The 21,355-nt window shown below is 39.9% G+C and overlaps 2 protein-coding genes across 8 annotated transcripts in view; one reads left to right on the top strand and one right to left on the bottom strand.

Annotated features, from left to right (window-relative positions):
• The window catches only part of rbpjb (recombination signal binding protein for immunoglobulin kappa J region b), an 89,485-nt gene extending 78,493 nt beyond the window's left edge, over positions 1–10,992 (top strand). For all 4 annotated transcript variants that reach the window (XM_036216552.1, XM_024288746.2, XM_036216553.1 and 1 more), the window contains 9 exons: positions 3,559–3,654; positions 7,271–7,436; positions 7,521–7,695; positions 8,263–8,400; positions 8,479–8,591; positions 8,774–8,914; positions 9,002–9,157; positions 9,233–9,336; positions 10,153–10,992. In XM_036216552.1, coding sequence (XP_036072445.1) covers positions 3,566–3,654; positions 7,271–7,436; positions 7,521–7,695; positions 8,263–8,400; positions 8,479–8,591; positions 8,774–8,914; positions 9,002–9,157; positions 9,233–9,336; positions 10,153–10,477 — 1,407 coding nt within the window. In that variant the 5' untranslated portion in view covers positions 3,559–3,565 and the 3' untranslated portion in view covers positions 10,478–10,992. The remainder of the gene's footprint in view (positions 1–3,558; positions 3,655–7,270; positions 7,437–7,520; positions 7,696–8,262; positions 8,401–8,478; positions 8,592–8,773; positions 8,915–9,001; positions 9,158–9,232; positions 9,337–10,152) is intronic.
• Positions 10,993–13,166: 2,174 nt separating this feature from the next.
• The window catches only part of cckar (cholecystokinin A receptor), a 22,253-nt gene continuing 14,064 nt past the window's right edge, over positions 13,167–21,355 (bottom strand). For all 4 annotated transcript variants that reach the window (XM_036216554.1, XM_024288748.2, XM_024288749.2 and 1 more), the window contains 2 exons: positions 19,926–20,499; positions 13,167–13,878 (listed from right to left, as the gene is read on the bottom strand). In XM_036216554.1, the coding sequence (XP_036072447.1) occupies positions 13,773–13,878; positions 19,926–20,499 (680 nt within the window). In that variant the 3' untranslated portion in view covers positions 13,167–13,772. The remainder of the gene's footprint in view (positions 13,879–19,925; positions 20,500–21,355) is intronic.

Here is a 21,355-nt window from a genome sequence, read left to right as displayed (position 1 = left end):
AAAAAAAAATAAACTCAAGTTACAATCTTCTGAACTTTTGGAAGACTTGGATACTTGTTTGTTCTCGTCCGCTTTGACACAAACTGCTCGACTCATAGGTCAGTTGACCCGAACAGAAAACAACCCCCCCAAAAAGTTGCCTCTTTTTTGCACATTGTTTCTTTTGCATTCCATGTATGAGTATAGTTATTTTTATTTAAAAAAATAAATAAAAAGTAGAAAAAGAGAGCAAATAAATGGAGCTTCTGAGTTCTAAAGTATTATTGATCATAGGAGCTCGGATGACTCTATGGACGACTTTATTCTCTTACTCAGGTCTTTGAATATGACTTTATAGATAACGGAATAAATCTCTTAGAGAAAGAAAACCTTACCACCGAAAATATGAAGGAAGCTTTCTGCCGCTTTTGCGTTACCTGCTAACGCCTTCATCTACGCCGACCCGGCTCAATATTTATTCATTGTTTTTTTAGCCAACAAAAATGACGGAAAATGTTGACAGTAATTGTTAATCGTGGCCTTTGCTCAGAATGAATCCTCTCCACCAGCGCCTGCTTGCTGCCGGCTGCTCTCGGTACATACATGACTCCGAAACCTTAACCACCAAACGAACCCATAGTGTTTCCTTTTATGACTAAGCAGTCGTCTTTACATAAAGTGGGTGACCTGCCCTTTCAATTTGCAAACCATTAATCAGATCAACTTGATTTAAATCAAAAAATATAACCGTTTTTTGACTGCCTATTTACAGACTCACTCCAATAAAATTGCAATATTTAAAAATGATTTTTAAATGTTTTTGTGACATTTTTCTGATTCTGGAAGACATATATTAAGAAAATTAAGCTTAAAATTGCATCTCTGAGTATTTCTTGTAAATCAAGAAAATCTTGTAAATCAGTAGCAGATGAAAAACAAATATAGTTTGAAAAAGATCATATTTGTGACATAGAAAATATAAAATACAAGCCCCATTCTGATGTATCCACTTGTCGACAAATAGATCCATGAACGTCTCACACAAGATGTTATCACAATGTATGTCTGTACAATGCATGAATAAATAAAGACTGCTTAAATTGTGATTAATGGCTATCTTAAATATCGACATATCTACAAAACTGATGCAGTGTAATTGAAATAATGTATTAGTTGTTTTGCTACAAGGTCACGTATCGCGAGTCATATCGTCATTGCGATATTAATCACTAAAATCGCACATCGCAAGTTTTTCTAATGTCAGGCAGGCCGATCTCCGATGTATCTCACCATTTTTGGTACACTAGTAAGGGGTGTAAGAAAATATCGATTCAGGGAAATATCGCAATACTGAAAATATTGAAAAATATTTTGCTGTGAAAATCGGACAATATTGAGTGTTGGAAAAAATATTTCTTTAAATGCCAAAAGAATGAATTAGCTCGGATAAAAGCAGCTTGTATACGAGAAACAATTGCAGAGATCTTTGTTCTGGTTATGAAATAAAATGTATTTTAAAAATTATATATGTGAAAGATGTTTTAATAGAGATAATTTTTTTCTAAGTCCCAAAAAAAGTTAAATATTGTCTCTTGTACTGTCTTGGGATATATCGTGATACATATTGTGACATGTATATCGCGATACATATACAATTTTCTTGGTGAAATGCAATTTGTGTACAAGATACATTTGCAGAGCAAATTGTTCTCATTGTTCAATGAAATATATTTTAAAATTATACATGTGAAGGGGTGCTGATACTCGGATACTATTTTTCCTAAGTCACAATTAGCAAATAAAATATTGTCCCTGTAACTGTCTTGTAGGGCTGCCACAAACAATTATTTTAATAGTCGACTAATTGGGTCATGTGCAAAGTGGATGTAAAACAGACATCTTAACCATCGTTAGCTTTAAACTTACTAAAAATGAAGACAATTGAAATGATAGTTTTTTAAACTTTTAATGAATCGGGCAGCCTCTGTCTTTCATCAGTTTCTGGTATTAAAACAGGATTAAATCAAATGAGGTCGGCATCTGAAACAAGGAATGATTTTTCATTAACTGACTCAAATTTAGAAAAAAAGTGCATGTTTTGGTGCGGAACGCTCACAATTTTTTTTTAATTTTACTTCACTCGGACTCTATATACTATAAAGTAACGACTAATCGACTATTAAATTAGTCGTCAACTATTTCAATGGTTGATTAGTCGTGGCAGCCCGACTGTCTTGTGATCTATGGTGATATGTATCGTATCGTGAAATGAGAATCACGATACATATCGTATTGCCCGACTTTTGCCAATACACACCCCTAGTAACGTTAGGTTCGGGCTGTGAGGGGCTATAAGCTAGCAGGAGAGTGTAAACAGAGAACTCTCAGCAATGGGGACAGGAGGTAGTGGTTGCTCATCACCAGCAGTCCCGCCCACAACTCAGAGGCTAATTTTCTATTTTTTTTAAATAGTTCAAAGCACGAATTGAGTCCACCAGCATAAAGTCAGTGTTTTACATGGTGGAACAGCTGACAAGTTGTGAACCAGCAACCACATGAGGCCATGTAATTGTAGATCAATCAATCTCTCTGTGATCAGCTCTGGTTTGACTCACCCTGCCGATAAGAAATGAGCTCACATGACCCCGATTTCACACCCACCTCCCAGAATTTGGTTCCATTTCTTTCCCTTTCTGTTTACAGCAGTTTGAGTTCTCCTCTATTGCAGTGAATTTTTTTGTGTTTCAGTTTCACAATAACTGGAGTTTGTAAGGAAATGTGTCACAGCAGAGGCAGCAGTTCTGCTACATTTAGTGTCTTGGATGGAAAATCTGATGTGATTGATACCGATACAGTGTCTGTGCATGAAGTTAGCACATGCCTCGTTGGTGTGTGTGTGTGTCACATCTCTGATGTCACCCTTCCTGGAAGAGCAGCAGGTCGTAGTCGCCATTAGAGGTGTGACATGTGCCCCACAGGCCTCCCGACTTCGTTAAATCTGAGCGGGAGGACGCAGCGTGTTTGCTCTGGTTATAAACTCCAGACGCTAGCTTAGCTGGTGGCTTCAGTTTAAAGCTCCAACAGCTTTTTTTGTCGTTTTATTGGTGTGGAAAACATTTTCTGATCCGTTATAAAATCGATTAGCAGCCCCCCACCCCCTCCACTTCCTCTTCTCTGTGAGGGGGGCCTCTCGCTTTTCATAACAAGGCCCTTGTCCAACCGGAGTGTGTAGTTTTGTGTGTCAAAGTGTGTGTCGAGCGCGAAGTCCTGCGAGCAGCGCGGCGTGTCAGGTGTCTCTGGCATCTGTGCACGAGTGTGACTTTTCTTCTTTGTGCTCGTAAACCTGATCTTTAGCTTTTTTTTTTTTGGCCCAATGGAGCTTCCATACTCCACCCCAACCGAATAATTCTCACTCTCTTGTGTTAGAGACACCCCCCTCCCCCAACACACAAACAATCCTCCTAACATTGACCATCAAGAGTTTTTTTTTTCTTTTAAATCTAACCGATTCTCCATCAATCTTTCCAACTTTCATACATCTCTGCTGTCTTCATGAACTCCCGTGTCTTTCTTTCACAGAGAAGCGATGAGGAATTACCTGAAGGAGCGAGGGGACCAAACTGTCATGATCCTGCATGCAAAAGTTGCACAGAAATCATACGGGAATGAAAAAAGGTACGTTTCTCCCGCTTAAGTGTCTTTATGCCGTCGAGCATCACAGAGGAATCCTCTTTGAGTTGGTCTGCACTCCTGAGGAAGCGTCTGCCACCTTCATCTCCAGCCGATGGATGTGTGAACTCACGCTAAGGAGCATGTGGGGACTCTGAATTTACTCTAAGGGGGTCAATGGGATGAAGAAAACGTTGGAAGTTGTTTCCAAAGACTCACTGAAAAGCTGAGGGATTCTGTCACCTTCTCCGGTCTTAGATGATGGTGTCATATCCCAAAATGCTCCCGCTCTGTGACCTCAATGCAAGCTTTTCAGCAAATTTGCTAGGGATTTGTAATTTTTACACGTCGCTTGGTGGCAGCGGAGGTTTTACGAAAAATTAAAGTTTCATGGCGACCGGACGATTTTTCTCCAAAAGTTGATGTGTCGATGACCGCCTGGGCACATTTTGAGGTCGCGCCGCGGCAGTCCAGGGACAGATGACGCCATGATGAAATCGGGTGACAGCTGTGTGAGCACCAGATGGATCGACTGGCAGCAGCTCTGACCGGACGACCTGTAAATTTCCCCTAATTACACTTTTAATTTTAAGCAACAAAAACAAAATGTCTAAAGTAAATATCATCTTCAAGCTTAAAAATCTGTGAGTCTTTTAGACTGTTTTGTTCTTTGTGATTAAAAGTCAAACCTCACTCTGGTTCATCTTCAGCTAGCTTGTGATTGGACATCGCGACAGACAATTGAGATCGAAACAGGAAGAGAAAATGACAGTTTACCAGTAACCCATGATTTACATGCCGATCCATTTATGTGTTTTGAACCAATATTAATGTACTTTTAGTACTGAATAAAGTCATGATCTTAAATATTGAAGCAGGAAAATAATAAAGCTAAGAGTCTGTAGAAATAGTCACTATACACCAACACAGAGTAGTGGTTTTGAGTGTTAGCTATGCATTTCTTGTACTACAATCTGTTCTTTAATAATAATAATAATAATAATTATGTATAAAAAAATACTTATTTTCACAACAATGCAGTCTTAATACCCATAAACCCTTTCTGGATTTACCCATGAACGAACTTCAGTTTGTATCCATGCGCTCTTATGACACTTTCACACTGCACTGGTTGGTCCAAAACAGAGTTTACTATGCGATTATTATGTGATGCTTTGAGGTCTATTTTCATTCTATACTTTTTTTTTTATTACAGGTTTACACTTTTTCCTAGAAATTTTTACCACAGTGCCGCCATGATAGCCAGCTAAAATATTAGCTAAATGCCAATTTAGCCTAAAAAACAAAACAAAAAATAAAACAACTTAGGTTAGCCAAAACAGCTAGCATGTAGCTGAAAAGATCCCCAAAGTTCAAAATAGCCAGAAAAACTGAAAAATGCCTAAATTAGCCAAAACAGCTAGCATGTCGCTAAAACATTAGCTAAACCTCAAAACAGCCTAAAAATTCTTAGTAAATGCCACAATAGTCCAAAAACTAGCAGAATGTCCATTTTTAAAACCTAAAACAGTAACTTTTTAACATCACTGTGAATGATAAACAGGCAGGAATACTATAAACCTTAAATAACTTTTTATCATTTATTCTTCATAAAAATATATTTTGTCTAAATTATATAAGTTAAAAATAAGCGCAAGATAACATCGGGCCATTAACAATAAAATAAATGATCTGGAGGGCCGGATAGAATTACCCAGAGGGCCGGATCTGGCCCCTGGGCCTTGACTTTGACACATGTGGCTAACACTATCCTTACAAATACATCATGATACACCTACCTCAAGCACAAAAATGGTACGTTCCATTTAAAGGATGTCCCTTAAGGGTTGCCGTACGAGCCTCTGGGGAACTGCGATACACTCGTACAGACGACCCTCTACGGGCCTGAACAACCCCAAAACCCCAGACAGATCCGTGTGAGAACGCTTTCAGGCCTGTTGGAACTCAGTCTGGATTATCCAGGTGTCACGGCGCTCTCAATCTAGGAGAAAAAGAAGAGTAGCTGCACAGAGGGATGTTGGGAAATAGCTGCTTCCTCTGGGAACGCTCTTGTGAAACTGGGAAGAATTTGGGCGCCATGGTTGCAGGGGCGAGAACAGACAGGTCTGCCGTTTCCGGGACAACCCGACCTGGGACTGCCGCTGTGGCCCCACGTGCGGGGTGTTTAATCCCCACTCGTTTTCTTCTCCAATTGTTTCTCTTTCCTCCTTTCTCCACTTCCTGCTCCTTTTATTTTTTTGCGCCTCCTCAGGCCTTCCTCGGAGCCCTCAGTCCCATCAGGCTCTCGCTAACCCGCCGCCACAGACACCTTTAAGGGCACCAACAGCAGACAGATGACTTTGTCAGATAACGCGTCATATTACTGTTGTAAATGCCGCTGTGGGTTTGACTTTTTCCCTTCATGTTTTGATCTCGACCTGCAAACCCAGAGGTCAAGTTTGGTGCATCCCTCACACACTGTTTTTTTTTTTTTTTTGTTGAGTTCTTCTATAGTTCCACGCCAACCCAGGAAACCCCAGAAAGTGGGTGCATGGAGAATGTTAACGCGCGTCTGCGTCTGCTCAGCCGCCTCTCGCTGTCTGCGCTTTTTATAGGAGCTGAAAGCAGACAGACGCCCACAGAGAGACGCTCTGCTGCAGAGAAGCGAGACGCTTTCCAGTACAACACCGACGCACACAAACTCATCGATGCGTCTCAATCAGATCTCTGAGCTCTTGAAATTTCTGGAAATTATAAAGTCAACTCTGAAACGTTTGCATCTGCTGAACTTAGTCTGCAGTCTCAAACTGCAGGCAGTCGATTCTTTTTAACCAGTGGAGGTCATTGGGGACATGCTGCCCCCTAGTGGCTCAAACGAAAATGCACATTTTATATTTTGAGTCTGATGGAATCAGTTATACTTATCTTGAATCTATGAACAAATTATACAATTTCTGTACATTGTAAGTATTTCTACTATTTTTTTTTAAATAAATAAATAAAATAATAGTTAATAATTAAAACAAAAAACTTACAAATCCGTATTCTTGTTTCTTCACTGTCTGGTGATTTATTTTGTGACCCTTTTAGCTGCTAAGATTTAATGCTCTTTCATTCTGAACCTCATTTTCATCCGTAAACATCACAAATACGATCTTTTTCAAACCGCGTCTTTTTCGTCCGCTACCGATTCACAGTGATTTGAATGAAGAAACATTATTATTTAGATTCATTACTGTTGAAAAAGTTTGGGGTCACTTTGAAATGTTGTTTATTTTTTATTTTAACTTTAAACTAACTAGAAATAGACTCAGTATATTATTTTTGTGGTAAATGATTAAAAAAATGACTGTTCTAGCGACAAATGTCTGGTTTTCTGTGCAAATAATTTCATAAATTTAAAAAAAATAGTTCTTTATTGTTTTTTGTATCCATTTATAATTTATTTTTGACTAAAAACAACTTTTTTTATGTAAAAAAATGTTTTTTTAATCACAAAAGGTTAAACCTTTTTCCTGTTTTGGTAAAAACATTCGACTTTAATGGACTTGTGAGTCTCTGTGGAACCTGATGAATGAAAGAGGTTTTCGGTGGTCTCACGGTCTGACCTTTGGCCTCTCAGGTTCTTCTGCCCTCCTCCTTGTGTGTACCTGATGGGCAGCGGCTGGAAGAAAAAGAAGGAGCAGATGGAGCGAGACGGCTGCTCCGACCAGGAGTCGCAGCCCTGCGCCTTCATCGGCATCGGCAACAGCGACCAGGAAATGCAGCAGCTCAACTTAGAGGGAAAGGTATCGCAAACACACAAGACAAGCACACAAAAGTGTTGACGGACAGAAGAACTCCAACGTGTTTCTCTGCTGTCCTCCACGCAGAATTATTGCACAGCCAAAACCTTGTACATATCTGACTCTGACAAGAGAAAGCACTTCATGTTATCCGTCAAGATGTTCTACGGCAACAGTGCGGACATCGGAGTCTTCCTCAGCAAAAGAATCAAAGTCATCTCCAAGCCCTCCAAAAAGAAGCAGTCCCTGAAAAACGCCGACTGTGAGTTACCCTCTGTGTGTGTATTTGTCTTTGTGTGTTTGAGTTGTGAAACTCGGCTGTGTTGGGACTTGTGCGCTCACAGCAGGCGATGGCCGCGGTTCGTTCTCGACCAGAGAGAAATCCATATCCGAGGTGTCTGTTTGGAAAATAGTGTTTTTACATTGTTTTTGTCTGTTGGGTCAGACTTTCACTCTCTTTTCTGGTTTTGACTTCAAAAAACTATTTCTTCAATACTTCTTTGTGTTTTTAGTTTGTTGGATCATATCTGTGGCACGGACACAAAAAATAAGAACAAATGAGTTTTAAATATTGAATGCCATACGGTTCTTTTTGTTAGAAACAGTTTTAAAGCTGCAGAACTATACACATCTATTTTTGTGTGTTTTATGTTTGTAATCTTATAAACATTTATTGTAAAACAACAGAAAATGTTAGTTTGGAGGTCAGTTTTAAGCCATTTTGCTGTAAGTGTTGAAGTTCAGCCACCAGGGGGCGGCGTGGTCCCCCCAGCTCTGTCACCTGTGGCCCTTTCGCTCCGTTTTATGTAACCCGCCGTCTCCTCCACAGTGTGCATCGCGTCGGGGACGAAGGTGGCGCTCTTCAACCGGCTGCGCTCCCAAACAGTCAGCACGCGCTATCTCCACGTGGAGGGCGGCAACTTCCACGCCAGCTCCCAGCAGTGGGGGGCCTTCTACATCCACCTGCGTGAGTCTGAAGGCGTCTTTCATTTGAGAAGGTGGAGACTGATGATGGAAGCTCCTCATCCTCCTCTTGTGTCTGTAGTGGACGATGAAGAGTCAGAAGGAGAAGAGTTCACTGTCAGAGACGGTTACATCCACTACGGTCAGACGGTCAAGCTGGTCTGCTCAGTGACGGGGATGGCTCTGCCCAGACTGGTAAACACGCCTCCAATAATATTAATAATAATGTCTTCATCTTCATCTGCTGTCAGGTTTCATGTTCCAACCAGCCGCTGACCTTTGGTCATTTTTATATTCAGCTTTTGCCCGATTTCACCACAAATCAATTCCGAATCACTGCTCTCCCCACACATGACTGACTTCTTGTTTCCCCTCAGATCATTCGGAAGGTGGACAAGCAGACGGCGCTGCTGGACGCCGACGACCCCGTCTCCCAGCTCCACAAGTGTGCCTTCTACCTGAAGGACACGGAGCGCATGTACCTGTGCCTTTCCCAAGAAAGGATCATCCAGTTTCAAGTGATTTTCCTCCTCCGAGCAGCTTTTTTATTTTAAATATATGAATAGGTTTCCATCTTTTGTTGTCCCTCCTCTTCTTCTCAACAGGCCACTCCATGCCCAAAGGAACCAAACAAGGAGATGATCAACGACGGCGCCTCCTGGACAATCATCAGCACGGACAAGGCCGAATACACCTTCTACGAGGGCATGGGCCCTGTGCACTCGCCTGTCACCCCTGTGCCTGTGGTGGAGAGCTTGCAGGTAAGTCGTAGGAGAAGCTCCGCCCCCCGGCGCCGCTCCGCACGCGCCGCCTCACCTACTTCCTTCTGCTCGCAGCTGAACGGCGGGGGGGATGTCGCCATGCTGGAGCTGACGGGGCAGAACTTCACCCCAAACCTGCGGGTTTGGTTCGGAGATGTGGAGGCGGAGACCATGTACAGGTGGGTCTACGTAGAGGGGATCCCAGGAGGAACGTTCTAGAACAGAGGAATCAAACGTTTGTTGCTGCTGCACCCAAACCAATGAGAACCCACAGGATCCAAAAACTCCTCCTCCTCACTGATTGTGGAGCAGGTTTGCAGGTAGTTTTTGCTGATTTTATAGACAAAAAAAAGCGAGAACCTTCAAGTCAGCAAGAACTAGAAAATGTTCAACCATCCAACAAATGTATAAAAACTTTTCATTAAAAAGCTGATTTCACACCGATTCACTATGGAAGCGTTTGAGACTCACAATTCAAAATAAAAGTCAATACTAGAAATGCTTTTTCATTTTCACAATCTAACTGCATCACTTCTCTCTTAAATAAAATGGAAAAGCAATTCTCCAAACAGCTTTTCCATTTTCTTCATCATCACCCATCATCCTGGGACGTAATAGAAGTGACAAAGCCAATGAAGACTTTTTCGTTTTCACTTGGAAAAACTAGAAAATGGAAACGCAGTTTGGATGATTGATTTTTCATATTTTTAAAGAGACAAGTAATGCAGGTACATTGTGAAAGTGAAAAAGCATTTCTGTCATTTTCAAATTTGATGTTTCTAATGGAATTTTGATACAAATTTACTTGAAAACTTTTTGAAAATAAAAAGTCAAATTCCATTTTCTTTATCATTTTAATGAAGTTACAAGGCTGACGGAAGCAGTTTGGATCAGGTCAGTTCAGACAGGTGTAGGTGTTAGAGCTGGAGGAGCGGGTTCCAGGCGGCGCCCGCTTCTGTGTCTGACCCTCCCCGCCGCCCGTCTCGCCGCTGCAGGTGCGCAGAGAGCATGCTGTGCGTGGTCCCCGACATCTCTGCCTTCCGCGAGGGCTGGCGCTGGGTGCGGCAGCCCGTCCAGGTGCCCGTCACGCTGGTGAGGAACGACGGCATCATCTACTCCACCACGCTGACCTTCACCTACACGCCGGAGCCGGGGCCCCGGCCGCACTGCAGCGCCGCCGGGGCCATCCTGCGGGCCGGGAACTCCAGTCTGCTCAGCAGCAGCGGCGGCGGCCAGGAGGCCGGCGTCTACGGCCCCAACAGCACCTCCGGCGGGGGAGTCACCTCGTCGTCCTCCACCGCCGCCGCCGTGGTATCCTAACGCCCGGCGTTTGCCTTGAGAGCAAATATGCCAGAAAGGCATATAAAGACTAGAGGAAGCAAACTGTCTCACTCTAAAGTGCTGCATTTTTGGAAACCCGGCGGGGGTAAAGGACCATCAGCCAGAGTGGCACCGCCCATCCCCGCCCCCGCTCCGCCCCTCTCTTATGGTTACTTTAAGGACCCGCCCACCGCCGCCTGGTCCTGGTGTTGGGATGGAGTGATGTTCCCGCAGAGCACCAGCACCTTCCTTCAGCTGTGAGAAAACCACAACAACAACACACCCACACCAAAAACACACACCTCCACCCCGCTTTTTACTCTGGAGTTCTCCGGACCCCTTAAAGGAGGCTGGATGTGTTGTTGTTGAAGGAAGCGCAAGGACGCAGAGGGACGCACGAACCGCGACGATAACATAGTTTTTATGGACCAATGATCTTGTATAAGCTTTAGTAAAGGTACATTTTTCTCCATACCTTTTTTATATTAAACATATAGTACACTTTTGTTACCAAATAGTTTCTATTCTTCCTCCGAGCTTGGGTTTCAAGTTTCTTTTGTTGTTTTTTTCTTCTCTCTTTGGTCCAAAATCCCAGCCTGTGTGTTAGCAGTGACCTTAACACGACCGCCTGCTTCTCCTTCTTTGGTTGGACACCTTTCTGAAGGCGGAGGGATTCGCTCTTCTGCTCGGTTTTGCTTTGGGGGTGGGTGGGAAGAACCTCACAGGGCCTATGTTTTTTATCATTGGTTTTTATGAAGTCTTTAAAAAGAAAAAAAGCTTTAAGCAACGCCTCTGCCTTGCCTGCAAGACGTGTGCGCTCCTGGAAAGTATACTCAGCAGTACATCTCTCATGGAGCCAGAGCTACATCTCAACGGAGTATTGGGGCGACCATCGAAATAAAACACACGAGCCAGTTTCAGTCTGTACATTTATGAGGAGAAAGTCTGAGTTTAAGAGAATAGTCGTATTATTATGAGAAAAGTTGGAATTTTACAAGAAAAAAGTCAAAACATTACTTATTTATTTTACAATAATGAAGTCTTAAATTTATGAGAAAAATCATAATTATACAAATTCGAAATTTTACCCAAATAGTCGTACTATTACGACAAAAAAGTCATGATTGAAGTCAGATTATTAAAAGAAAAATATATTTAATTTTTCAATAATAAAGTCACAAATGTACGAGAAAAGTCGTACATTGACGAGAAAAATTTCGCCATTTCATGATAATAAATTCGGACCATTACGAGAAAAAATATGTATTTTTATGATAATAAAATCATAAATTTATGTGAAAAGTCGTAATTTTACCCAAATAGAGTCGCACTAATGTGAGAAAAAAGTCATAGTTTTACAAAGATTAAGTCGGAACATTACACGCAAAAATATGTAATTTTACAATAAAAAAGTCGTAAATTTATACGAAAAGTCGTAATTTTACGAGAACAAAGTCAGAATTTTACCCAAATAGAAATATACTAATTAAAAAAAGTCATCATTTACAAGAATAAAGTCAGAACATTACGAGAAAAAACATGTAATTTTACGATAATAAAGTCGTACATTTATAAAAGAAGTCGTAGTTTTATGAGTTGAGTCATAATATGAGAAAAAAGTCGTAATTTTAGGAGAATGGTCATAATATTACCAGTAAAGGTGATATTTTTCAAGAATAAAGTCAAAATTTTCATGAAAAAGTCTTAATTTTACAAGAATAAAGTTGTAGTTTTACCCAAATAGTCGTATAATTATGAATAAGAAGTTGTAATTTTACTTGACATTTTTTTGTAATACTACGACTTCAGTTTTGTAAGAAATTCGGACTTATTTAATAGTTCATTTAGTTCACTGGTCAAAAACTTCATTTTTGACCAGTTGTGACTTTTTTTTCATGATACTTCAGCTTTACTTTCCTGAAATTAAAAGTTTTAGCTCATAATTTTACGACTTAATTCCTGTAACATTTTGACTTTCTTTTCTCATAACGCCACAACATTATATTAATAAAATACGACTTTTTGCTCTAGTTTTTCGACTCTGTTGTCGTAAAGTTTTGACTTCTTTCTCATAATATTACAACTTTATTCTTGTAAAAATCAAGTTCAAGTTGTAAATAATAATAAAGGTAAGATAATAAAGGCATTACATAAACAAAGTTATAAATTTATAAGCAAAAAAGTGATAATTTTAAGAGAATTGACTCGTGAACATTTTTAATTTGACAAGAATATGGCCAAAAATTCATTTTAAAAGTTGTATTTTAAGAAAATGAAGTAGCACTATAATGAGAAGAGAGTTGTAGTTTTACGACTTAATTTTTGACATAAAACTACGACTTCATTCCTGTAAGTACGACTTATATCATGATTCTATTCTCATAAAATTACGCCTTTTTTTCTTATATTTTGTGACTGTTTTTGTAAAGGTTTGTCATGAAACTTCGACTTTATTCTCATAAAATTATAAAATTATTATAAGAAAAATGTCGTAATTTTACGAGAATTAAGTTGCTAATTCATAAGCATATACGTCGTAATTTTAGAAGAAAAGTGTTGTTATTATGAGGAAAAGGTGTAAATTTACATGCATAAAGTAAAACATTATACAGCTTTACTCACGTAAATTTATCATATTTTTTGCAATGCTACGACTTTATTCTCTTAAAATTACAACTTCTTTCCTTAATTTTTTATTTTTTTATTTTGAGACTTTTTTTCTCATGATACTTCAACTTCATTCTCTTAGAATAGTGAGTTTTTACTACCATATTTTCATTTTTTCCTCAAAATCTTACAATTTTATTCCCATTTTTATGGTGGCCCCAATTCTCCGTTGTCGCATCTGCAGAACTTGTTGGGAAAAAAAGTGACTTTTGTGGTTCCAAACAAAACAAATTTGGGTTTTCCACGTTCAAGCGTAGTCGTTGACTTCAAAAGGATAGCCTTAGTACTGTACGTTCACTGAAACCAGCCACATAGTCTGTCGCTCACTGCTCGCCTAGCAAACCAGTGAAACTCAAACGGTGGCGTCTTCCAGCTCTACTTCCGGTGGCATTTATACCTTTTCTGGAAAAAAGAAAAAAAAAAACCCAGAGAAGAAGATGGAAAGTTTTCAATTCAATGTGGCCTTAAAGATAAATTACACACAAAAAAGTTCTTATCAGCTGTTTACTTGTGCGTAGCACAAAAGCAACGCCTCACTTCCTGTCACAGGAGCTCTGCCGCCTTTGCGCTCATTCGCTGCAGCTTCTCCGAAAGGCTCCCGCAATTGTTTCCATGTTTTCTTTCCTTTTCAAATGTTGGTACAAGTTTTCTCTCTGGAGTCTCCTGTGGTTTCTCGCGTGTTGTGAACTCTTCCTGTCCAACTAGCTGCACTCATACATGGCGACTGCACCCTCCTGTGGAAACAGAAAAGGCCTTCTAAGTGTGTTATTAAAAAAAAAAAAAAAAAGAAAAAAAAAGTGTTTCCGAACAGCAATATTGTACAGGTCATGTCACCTTTTCTTTTTTTAATTTTATTTTTTTTGTTCGCCTGAGCACTCGATCACCAGCCAGCAAATCGTCATGGAAACCAAGTCCGACTTTTTTTTGTCGTCTTCCACTGGGATCCAAAAAATGTCTGCTCGCAGTTGGGGGGTAAACTTTCATTCAAAGGCAATACTTGTACTACAGTAAACCATGCTTTTGAGGCAAAAAAATCTAACTTGAATGTCTGCTTATTAAAGTATTTCACAAATTTTGTTACTTTTGGAAATAGGAACACAAAAGGATTGCGCCCCTCCTATCAAAAAGACAAAGAATGATGTTTTCTCCTGTCCCCTCCCCCCTTTTTAAAAAATGTTATCATCTTCGCCCACCTGTTTGTCATTCATGTTAAATGTTTTATATTGTAATATTGATATTTTTTAAATTATTGGTACAAAGTTTCCCCTTGTTTTATGTGAAAATAGAGAAAAAAACATGAAAAAGATTCTAGCCGCTTCCTTTTTTTATTTTCTTTCAACAGCGGTGGAGGTCTTGAAGGTGTAGCATTAAAAAAAAATCAAAAACATAAAAATAAAAAAACACAGAAGTGGCGCTTGTTGAGCTCTTGTCAGACTGAACCCTTTACGCTGCAGGTCCAAGGCCTTGAAAATAAACTGTAGATTTCTAACATCTCCTTAAAGCAATGCAGCTTTAGCGTGTCATCCACCCGAGAAATGCCTCTTAGGCCATTGACTGTACATGAGAACTGGACTGAGTGGCCCCTCCCTCCTTGTGTTCCAAACAGGAGGTACCCACTGAGCCCAAGAAGCCAAAATCCCATAGACGTCAATTGACGAATAATCGTTCTTGCTCTTTTTTTTTGTGTGTGTATTAGTGAAGTTATAAACTGACCAATCAGACGCCTTCATTAACTCACAGGGAATGATTGACAGATTTCAAACTGTAGGGGTGTGGCTTCCAACAAGCTCACTCCTGATAAATATTGACCCAGACCGACTCAGACCAATCACTGATTACTAGGGCGGTGTATTGGCAAGAGTTTGGCGATACAATACGTATCACGATACATATCGTAATATATCCCAAGAAAGTACCAGGAAATATTTCACTTTTTTTTATTATGACTTAATCTGATATTAATACATTTTTCGCAAAAGTAAAATACAAGTTATTCAATGATCGGAACGTTGAGTACCTCAACTGTATCTCATAACCCAATCAAATTCATGGTGCTTTTATTTTGGTAATTTAAGAAATATTTAAGTGGAAAACAAATGTAAGACCCAATCCGAATTCTTCCCTTTCCCTTTATTTAGCCCTCCAAACGGAGAGTTATGGACGTCACTTTCGTCTATGACGTCACCAATAATCGCTGATCCGCTAGCGTTAGCCCGGAGCTTCCAGCGCTTAAATATACATAACAACAGTAGTTTTATAACTTTAAAAAGGTCATGCTACAACAAAAAGTCATTACTTACATTAAATGTAAACGTCAGTCCCTCAGAGAACACCCACGTGAAGAAGTCGCGGTTTAGCCTCATGTGGGCGGACTTTATATATCCCTCCATTTGGAGGGTCGGATTTAAAAAGAACATTTCCTGGACACACATTTAAACTCCTCCTTCAGGTGTTGGGGGAGATAAATAATTATAAATAAATAATAATTAATTAAATAGTGGCTTTTAAATCGATCAAATAAAGTATCGCGATATTTCACTGAATCGATATTTTCTTACCGTCTGTCGTAGCCGGAAGTTAGCCATTTTTTACGTCACACTCAGTCCAGTTCTCTTATACAGTCAATAGTTTAGGCGTCTGAGTGTGTGTGTGTGCGTGGGGGGGGGGTGAGGTTTGTTTACATGTTGCCTCTAACCACCCCCTCCCCCTCCTCCCCGCTCCGGCTTCCTGTCCTTTCCCGCTAAACGGAGCAGCTTTGTCACATTTGCTGAAACTCTTGACAATCGGAGCTGGTTTACAGTTTATGTTTCTCCTCGTGTGCACAGTTTTAGGGGGTGGGGGGGGTTGAGAGGGTAAATAAAACAAAAAAACAAAAGGTGTGTGGGGGAGGGGCTGTCACATGTTACATGCCTTTTCAAAGTGCACATGGTATTAATACTAACCCGGCAACAGCTTTTATAGAGACGCCATTTCTTTAGCATTTTTTACTCATCTTTTTTTTTTTTTTTTTTTTACATCTCCCAAAAAAAGAAAAAAACAGCTGTTCATGTATGTGTGTGTTTTCATGAGCTCTGAACAATGTATGTATCCAATAATATGCCAAATGTCTTTTATAATGTAGTTTTCATGCACTGCTGAACTAAAACGAGTGAGTGGCAGCTTTAAAAAGACAAAAAAAAGGAGTCGCTCTCAGCCTTACAACTTCTACACATCTTCTCACACATTTCATGCTCGCTCATCACTGTTCTCTTTATATGTAGATTTCCTGTCTTTTTTTTTTTTTTTTTTTTTACAATGCTTAGCTTTACACCTTTTTCGTCCTCTCCTGCCGCCTCCACTCCTCTTTCGTTTCCACTATTTCTAACGTCTCACTGTATCTGTGTATTACTCTAGTAAATGGTAAGCTGAGGTGTCATTGTGGTAGTATACTCAGTGCTCAAAAGGGTTGCTAATAGAAACCTGTGCCGTTTGTAACATTTAGCAATAATGTCAAAACAAAGGGGACGGTTTATTTGTTTGTCTGTTTTTTTTTTTGTTTTTTTATAACATGTTAGTTTGTTTTTGTACATATTGCAGCTCCAGATCATGCTCAAATCTGTATGTCATTAAAATAAGAAGAAAAAAACTTGCAATATTGGCATAAAAATAAGAATTAAAAAAGAAAAAGTGATATAAACGCTCTTGTTGTGTGTGTGTTTTTTTTTATTCTTTACTACAAAGAATTGTGGGAAAGAAAGAAAAACAAATGAATGACCCAGACGTGTCCCCCTGGTTTTAATATATGAAATATATTCTGTTTGGCCTCTGCTGTGGCTGCGGGGGGACGGCGGGCGAGGCCGTGGGCATGACGGAAGCACCACCAGAGTCCCTCCGTCCTTTTAGGTCCATTTTTATGACAGCTGTTGAAAAGGAATGAGTTATTTCGCCCGGGGTCTGCACATTACAAGTCAGTTACATCACTGGAATTATCTTTATACATTCAATTATTTGTCTAAAATGGGCACATTATCACGCAACACGGAACAAAATACATCGTTTTCCATCAAGACTGTCAGAAACTGGAGCAACGGATGTTCATTACGAGGAAAACAAAGCGAAAAAATAAACTGAAATGCTACATCGATGCTGCTATATTTAACAAGAGGAATCTAGAAGGAAGTCAGGCATGAATTCACTCTTTGAAGACTTGGATGCAGGTGTTGAAAGTCCCATAGGTACATGTACACACACACAAGTTCAAGGACAAAACCTGTTTGTACAGGGGATAGTTTTGCTTTGAAGCTCTGACAGTCAGTTGTTTATTAATTTTTTTTTACATATGCAACCTAAATGCAAGTTTTTCAGCAAATTCGATAGGTGGCGGCATTTGTTATTGGGGAGGTAGCAGAACAATTTTTCTCTAAAAGATGGCAGCCAGTCTATAAACGGTGGCCGTCCATATCAGGTCCCGCCGTCCGCCAGGGGCCCACTAGCCTGACGGCGGTTAACAATTTTCAAAAAAATCAAGCGCCCAATTCCGTTTTATCGCATGGCTGTGTTTGTGACCGTAGGACACGTGTCAAAGTCAAGGCCCGGGGGCCGGATCCGGCCCTCCAGATCATATTTTATTGTTATTAATGGCCTGATGTTATCTTGCGCTTATTTCTACCTTGTATAATTTTGACAAAATATATTTTATGGAGAGTAAAATATTGAAACTTATTTAAGATTTAAATGTATTTATTCTGGAATAATATTCCTGCCTGCTTTTATTCATAGTTATGTTAAACAATTACGTTTTTAAAGTTTTAAAAATGTAATTTTAGCGTGTTAAGTAAATGTTTATCTTGTTCGACCCGCGAAATATGGTGTTTTTGATTTTAGTCCCCTCTGTGATTGAATTTGATCCATAAAACAAGCATTATTATTTCTTTTGTAAAGTATTATAGGGTAAAGTACAATTATTTTACAAAAACTTGTAAAAAAAAAAAAAAAAAGTTTTGTAATTGTACTTTTTTGTCAACCTGACTTGTCAAAGCCAATCAGGAGCGGAAAACCAAAAAAAAAGTATATATATATATTTTTTTTTAACAAATACGTATATATATATTTTACAAAAAGTAGTTTGTAAACTTTGAATTTGTCAACTTTATAAGCACTACCAACATTTTTCTTCATAGATTCTGCATTATTTTTAAGCTAATTCCTTTCCCGCTCTTTAGCTTGTTTAGCTAACCATTAAACAAACTAGAGTTTAACCTCTAAGCCTTCATTATTCTTGAGTATACAGACCTCTTCACACAGTTTTTATGTAACAGTATATAAAAAGTACACAAAGCCATGAAAGTGTTGAGTCAGAACGTGTTGTGTTGCGTGCACGTGTTCTTGTAGAGCAAAAGTTTCCTCAATAAACATAGTTATTTACTGTGTCAATACATATTCCTAACCACACAGACCGTCTGTGTAAACGACACGAAGGTTGTGCAGTGAGTATTTGTTCATGATTCATAGTTGCTTACTTGGCAGAATTTGAAGGCTTTTCTGCTAGCTTAGCCGCTTTAGCATTAGTCCTTCCTGTTCCGCAGATGAGACTGAGTACTATATAGTTATATATACAGTACATATATATTTCAACCTCATATTATCAGTACCAGTTTACACTTTTAGCTTTTAAAAAAGTTTTCCTGCTACTTATTAGCTAACCCTTGGCTAACGCTAATACCAAGACAGGTTTTCGCTGCTAGTTGAGTGGATAGTTTGTTGACATTTAGGGCATTAAAGTCTCGATTTGTTCAAGACGAAAGAATACTATTGACTCTTCAAGGAAGAATCTTTCTGATGACAGAAAAGCTACAATTCAGGAATACACATAGCAACTAAGCTAGCTGAAAGATTAAACGGCAAGCTAAATGTCACGTTAGCCTAAAAGTTGAGCTTTAAGCTTCTTCAGTTTTTGTTGCAGTTTCCAAAACATCAGGCGGGATTTTAGCGCCCAACCCAAATAAGAACTTTTGTAAAAAGAGTTTTAAGAAAATTAGATATGAAAAGTTGAGATCTTTTTAACGTTTTGTTGTAAAATATTTTATCTAGCTACACTGCCATTGACTGTATATAAGAACTGGACATAATTACAAAATTATATCAATTTAGTCGTCTATTTTTTTTTTTGTAATATGGACGCCGCCATGTTGGAGCCAGACATCTACAGTAAACAGTGACTGGTCCAAGTCGGTCTGAGTCAACATTTCTATGCCAGCCAATCAGGAGTGAGCTTGTTGAAAGGCCACACCCCTACCGCTTGAAAGCAAATGTTTTGAACTTTCGATGACATCTGATTGGTCAGTTTATTACGTGAATAAATTGCTCTGCAGAAAATGTATAGTGAAAAAAAAATAGGATTAGCAAGAATGTAAAAAACCGAAGCAGATATAGCTTATTATTATAGGATATTAGCTTTTTGGGGGGGCTTCCTGTTTGGAACACGATGGGGGAGGGGTCACTCAGTCCAGTTCTCATCTACAGTCGATGAAAGGAATGTGTAACATTAACTTACTGCTGCACCAGACGTTTGACTTAAGGAAACATCTGCTCTTAAAGCATGTATGTATACGACTTGTCCTCCAGCCGTTAGCGTCTTTACACACATCACGTCACACCACGCTGAAGCAACATATCTGCTCATAAACAGGTCGTATAAGAACTGTCAGGACTTTGAGACACACCACAGACTCCCTTGCTCTTAGTTCAGTACTGCCTACAGTTAGATGGTCATATTAAGTCAGTTCACTCCAGGCTGACTCACGGCTGCCAGTTGTAGGTAAAGCGAGTGCTAGCTCCGCTGGGAGGAGTATGACCATTCTCCTCAGGGGAATTTGGCCCCGGTCTCCATCTGTTTGCTTCCTCCCTAATGGTTCTGCTTCCAGCCGACCTCCCCAAGCTGCTGCTCCGTTCACTTCTCTTCCTGAAGCAGCCGCAGCAGGTGAACGTGGCTAACATGCCCTGGCGGAAGCGCTTGTTCATGAAGCAGTAAATGATTGGGTTGACGCAGGCCGACGTGTAGGACAACAGGTGGATGAAAGAGATGGGCGCCCCCGTCAGGTGGCGTTTGGCCGATTCCTGGTCGAAAGCCTTCCACGCGTTGACCACAAAGATGGGCGTCCAGCAAAGGAAGAAGAGGACGACGATGACCAGGAGCATGCGGATGACACGCTTCTTGGCCATCAGGTTGGATGCGGAGCTGCTGCAGCTCACCCGCCCCACCGCCGGTTTGCCGCTGGAGGTGCCAAAGCTGCCCGAACCCAACGTCAGGCTTTTCCTTTTAGACGGCGGCAAGTAGCAGCCGTCACTGTCTCCTGGCTTAATGCTGCTTTGTCTGTCTGAGAGAGAAAAGGATGTGTGTTACTGTGTATTCACTTACATGGAGCGGTCTCTTGTTATTTTGTGTAAATCAGTAAAAACTGTTTCACTGAGGCGAGCCCTGATAGGATAAGCTGAAAGGTAAACAACAACAACTAACGAGGTTATAAGTTAGGGTAGTCACACAGACATTTATTTTAGCTGAATCAGTTTGTTTTTTATATGTTGAAAACAATGTTGGTAGTTACAGGTAGTTGAGAAAATGCTAAAATGGCTAACATTTCCAGCGGTGCTATTCCAATGTAGCTAATGCTTTGAACGCAACTAACTCTTCCAATGTAGCTAACGTTTCCAACATGGCTATGGCATCTTATGTGGCTAACTCATCCAATGAGGCTAACTCTTTTAATGTGGCTAACTCTTCCGAAATAACTAACACTACCAGCATGGCTTACTCTTTTAATGTGGCTAATTTTCAAACATGGCTAATGCTTTTAACATTGCTAACTTTGCTGACTCTTCTAAGGTGACTAACACTTCCATCATGGCTAATTCTTTTAATGTGGCTAAATATTTTAATGTGACTAACACTTCCAATGTGTCTAATGCCTCCAAGATAGCTCATGCTTCTAACAAAGCTAACTCTTCCAACGTGGCTAACTCTTCAAACATAGCTAACTCTTCCAACATGGCTAACTCTTCAAACATAGTTAACTCTTCCAACGTGGCTAACTCTTCCAAAGTGGCTAATGCTTCCAACGTGGCTAACTCTTCCAACGTGGCTAATGCTTCCAACGTGGCTAACTCTTCCAACGTGGCTAATGCTTCCAACGTGGCTAACTCTTCAAACATGGCTAACTCTTCCAACGTGGCTAA

Source organism: Oryzias melastigma, linkage group LG18 (assembly GCF_002922805.2).
Source record: "Oryzias melastigma strain HK-1 linkage group LG18, ASM292280v2, whole genome shotgun sequence".
NCBI lineage: Eukaryota > Metazoa > Chordata > Actinopteri > Beloniformes > Adrianichthyidae > Oryzias > Oryzias melastigma.
The sequence above is the reverse complement of the archived record's forward strand: the minus strand, read 5'-3'. Positions and strand labels throughout refer to the sequence as shown.